Source organism: Orycteropus afer, unplaced genomic scaffold, assembly GCF_000298275.1.
Source record: "Orycteropus afer afer isolate SDZICR_OR568_19922 unplaced genomic scaffold, OryAfe1.0 scaffold00154, whole genome shotgun sequence".
Taxonomy (NCBI): domain Eukaryota; kingdom Metazoa; phylum Chordata; class Mammalia; order Tubulidentata; family Orycteropodidae; genus Orycteropus; species Orycteropus afer.
In genome coordinates, this window is record NW_006921741.1 from 1696851 (window position 1) to 1701766 (window position 4916).

Below are 4916 nucleotides of genomic sequence, written 5' to 3' on the forward strand. Positions count from 1 at the left end.
GTTTGAACCGCCAGCCGTCTGGTTAGCAGGCAAGTGTCTTAGCCACTATGCTACCAGAGCTCCCATAGTAGCAAGTAGCAATAGCAAATTCAGTGTGGTTGAAATAGATGGAATGAGAGAGTAAGTAAAAGATGATGAGGTCAGAGGGGTAACTGGCCATTTGAGGGTTTTGAGCACAGGTTCTGACTTATATTTAAGAGGATCATTCTGGCTGTTATGTTGGTAATAGACTGCAGTAAGCATGTAGCGGTGGCAGGGACAGACATAGGGAAAACAGTTTGTTGCCTAATGAAGTAATTTGGGCTACTATTTGTTTGGTGTTGGACCAGAGGAAAGATGGTAAGATGTACTTGGGTTCTGTGTATATTTGGAAGATTGAGCCAATAGGATTTGTGGATAGTTTAGATGTGGGGAGTGACAGAAAAAAGAGTCATAGATGGCTCTGAGACTTTTGGCCTAAACAATATGGAAAGGATAGAGCTTCCAGTAACTGAAAGGGGAAAGAATATGTAGAGAAAATGTATGGGAAAGGGATGATGAGCTCAGTTTCTGATATATTATAATGGAAATGCTATGACACATCTAAGTGTCTATGATGAATCTGACAAGTTTGGAGTTTCATCATGAGTTTTTTAGTGGGAGAGACAGTTGAGCGAGTATAGAGTGGTATGTGCTAGCAACTTATTTTATTGGTGTTGGGACTTCATATTTCTCTGGGTCATGCTGGCCATTTGGGTACTGCCTTGCCTCGCCACAGTCAAAGTTAGCATGTTGGTTCAGGCTTATTTCCTAAATGGTCAGTTCCTAAGAGGTGTAAGATCCTTCACTTACTTGTAATCATCGTCTCTAATTTGTAACACCCCTAGATCCATTCCTCATTTATGTAGGTTTGGTGTTGTGGCTCTCCCTTAGTCTCATCTGTATTATTTCCTTTCAGGGATTCCTTACTATTTCTTGTCTGTTCATGACATTCTTGTTTGTTTTTCTAGTTAAAGAAACTTTTCTATTTTCAAGGATTAGGGTAGAAATGTTGAGGTAGGTATGTGTTTAGTCAGCTGTTTCAATCCAGGCTTCTTGCCATATAGTAAAAATAATAAATGTTTATGGAATATTTACAAATATTCTAATGACAAAAAGAACATCATTCGTATCTGCACAGTGACTATTTTGGTTTATTTCTCCTAATATTCCCAAAATATTTTATTTATTTTTTTACTTATATAATAAGCATTTTCCTCATATATACTGTATAATTGGAATTTCAGTTTCTAAGATAATTTTCTTGGGCTTGCTCTTTGGTGACCCTTTTTATACTCACAGTAAGTGTAACTATTCAGTGATTTAGTCTTCTGGTTTGGCATGAGTAGAAGGTTGACTGAGTAGGAACATTCAAGTTGTTATATGGGGCAGTGATAGTCTTCTCCCTATATGAATAGAGCCAATGTGTTATTTCTTTTTTCAAGTTATTTTAATTTCTGTTAATAATTTTTTTCCCTTTTATTTATAGTTCATTTAGCAGCTATGGAAGGTCACCTTCACTGTTTTAAATTCCTACTCAGTAGAATGAACAGTGTAACAAAAGCATTAAAAGCCTTTAATGATAATGGAGAAAATGTATTGGACCTGGCGCAGAGGTTCTTTAAACAGAACATCTTACAATTTATCCAGGGGGCTGAATATGAAGGAAATGATCCAGAAGATCAGGAAAGTAAGTAATAAACCTAAAGAGTTGTAGCATATAATAAATAGAATCAATGGAAAAGTAGAAGAAAGAAGTGAGAAGGCAAGTGTTATATTAAAATTTATTACATACCATTGTCCACACATTCATATAGATTATGTTCTTTATTATGAAATGTTTTAGCCACAAGCATAGAGAAATTAACATAATGCGCACTATTTATATTGCTGAATTGAAGACTATAATACTATACTTGAAGTTCCTTGAATCTCTCTCCCTAGTATCATTCCCTTTTCTTCCCTATTAGAGGTAAGTGTATTTTGGATTTATTATTTTACTCTCTGGTTTTATATATTAGTTATATAATGTATATATCCACAAATATTTCCTTTCAGGAAAATATATAGTGTATTTTTTTGTGTGTGTCTGCTGTAACGAGGAAACCCTAAAATTCAGTGGTTTAAATGACATAGAAGTTTATTTCTCTTATGTGACAGCCTGGGTTGGAGAGAGAATTTGTTCTGTTTAGTTATTCATGTACTTAGTATCTTCAAAGCTTTTTCTAAGCCACTGCTATCAAGTTGATTTCAACTCATAGTGACCCCCATTGGGTTTCCAAGGCTGTAAATCTTTATGGAATTAGATTGCTTCATCTTCCTCCCACGCAGCACCTGGTGGGTTTGAACCACTAACCTTCTAGTTAGTAGTCAAATGCCTTACAAACTACCACCAGTCATCAGAGCTTGCTTTGAGTTCTTTCTAGTTTAGTTATCAGTGGAAAGAAGGGAGCAAAGCTGTACCTCTAGAACTAGAGACTTCCAAGGGGGTAGTTGTACTTATCACTTTTGCTAACATTCCATTGACGGGAGTTTAGTCATATGGCCATACTTATTTACAAGAAAGTCTGGAGAATTCAGTACCTAACTGGAAAGCTTCATGCTAGCTGCAACTGTATTATTACTGAAGGAAGGGAAGTTTGGTGGACATTGCAACAATTTTAAAAGTTTTATTATAATGGGATAATACAGTCCATACTCTTCTGTGACTTGCTTTTTACACTAAATATTACATTTTTGAGACTTATGTTATTGATATATTCTAGTTTGTTCTTTTAAAGAGTTATGTAGTATAGATAAATTCAAAAAACCAAACTCATTGCCATTGAGTTGGTCCTGACTCATAGCGACCCCTCCTTGGGTTTCCAAGGCAATATCACTACGGAAGTAGATTGCCCCATCTGCATTCCGAGGAGTGGCTGGTGGGTTTGAACTTCTGGTTAGCTAGTCAAGTGCCTTAGGCACCAGAGATCCCGTAGTATGGATAATCCCTGAGTTATGGTATAGAGACAACTCCTACTTGCTCTTTAATATTTTGTAAACTTGCCCTCACTTTGAAACAATTCAACGAACCCCTACTTGCAACAAATTCTTCATCATAATCACCTTCACTTTGCTGCATACTCAGGTTTTAAATCATGGGAAAGGCTTTGAGCCTTTTCTTGCACTAAACCTACTGTCATTGAGTCAATTCAGACTCACAGTGACACTATAGGACAGAGTAGAACTGCCACATAGGGTTTCCAAGGCTGTAAATCTTTACAGAAGCAGACTAACTCTACCTTATCTTTCTCTCACAGAGCAGCTGGTAAGTTAACCACTATTCTATCAGAGCTCTTTTCTTGCACTAAAGTAAGGCTAAATTAAGAACTGTGTGTACCTGTTCGGATTTATCTACAAACTTTAGAAGGTACAGCTAGGAACTGATCTTGTTTGTACCCTGGAGATTGCCCATATCCCAGTCTGCAAAAGCCATTATTCATTTCTTGTCCAATTTGGCTTAAGTTGCTTGCAGTTTTTCACAATTATTAATATCACTAGGGATGTTCTTGCATGTGTCTCTTTATGTACGTGTACAAGGATTTCTTTAGAATACTGCTTCCCGTCTTTTTCACGTATTTTATGTGTGTGTGTGTATATATATGTATATACACACACACACACATTCTAATTATAGTTCTGTGTGCGACATAATGTCCCTTTAACAATGTCTGACTGTGGAGTGATAAAGTGGGGCTGGCTTGGAAGGGTGCTGGGAGGTGGGGCTCGTGTTGAGTTTGTGGCACCCAGCAGCTGCAGTTCTGCTGCCAAGGGATAGCCACAATCCGAGATACAGGTGCAGCCCTCAAGCCGCTACAGGTGCTGTAGCTCCCGCAGGTCCTGCTGGTGTGTGCAGTGCCCAGCCATCCTGCAGGGCTGTGGCCACTCTGTTCCATCCCTCAGGGCTTCTAATTCCAGGCAGGCTCATGTAGCACCAGGAGCCCAGAAGCAGCCAATTGCATGTGCAAGTTTGCAGACCTGAAACTTCGAGTGCATTAACAGAGAGCTAGAGCTGAGACAGTGGTGTTTGGATACTGTTATCCACATGAAAAAAATATATGTGAGAGGTTTTTTATGGCTTTTCTATTTTAATGTCTTGATTTCTTCATTTCTTGACCAATACCACGTTATCATAATTTCTATGCCTGTATGATGGCATGATTCCTTGTATTTAGTTCTTTAAATGTTTTTGGGCTATTCTTGTCTATTTGTTCTTCCACATAAATTTTAGCACTAGCTTTTTTTTTGTTTAATTATTATTATTTTTTTTATTGCTTCATCTTCCTCCCACGCAGCACCTGGTGGGTTTGAACCACTAACCTTCTAGTTAGTAGTCAAATGCCTTACAAACTACCACCAGTCATCAGAGCTTGCTTTGAGTTCTTTCTAATTTAGTTATCAGTGGAAAGAAGGGAGCAAAGCTGTACCTCTAGAACTAGAGACTTCCAAGGGGGTAGTTGTACTTATCACTTTTGCTAACATTCCATTGATGGGAGTTTAGTCATATGGCCATCCATATACCCATGTTTGCCTTCACTGACAACACAGTAGTGTATGTACAAAAGAGTTCATATTTGTTGTCTGTACCTCCCATGTACCTCTCTCTGTCTTTCTCATCCTCAGTGCTGCCATATTGGTCACTCACATTTGGTACATTGCTCTTCTCTTCACCCAAATCGATAACTTATCTCTATTTATCTAACAGCACTCCCTCCAGTCCCCTCCCACCCCTGGTAACCAACAAAGAAAATATCCTCCTATAGATAAACCTTTCCTTAACTTTTACAGTAATGGACTAATACAATATTTGTCCTTTTGTGATTGACTTATTTCACTCAGCATAATGTCCTCCAAGTTCA

At 38.0% G+C, this 4916-nt stretch overlaps 1 protein-coding gene across 1 annotated transcript in view; it reads left to right on the forward strand.

The window, feature by feature from the left end:
• ANKRD42 (ankyrin repeat domain 42) overlaps nt 1-4916 on the forward strand; it is a 181988-nt gene that overhangs the window by 94446 nt on the left and 82626 nt on the right. The window contains 1 exon segment of the mRNA XM_042781710.1: nt 1508-1708. Within this exon segment, the coding sequence (XP_042637644.1) occupies nt 1508-1708 (201 nt within the window).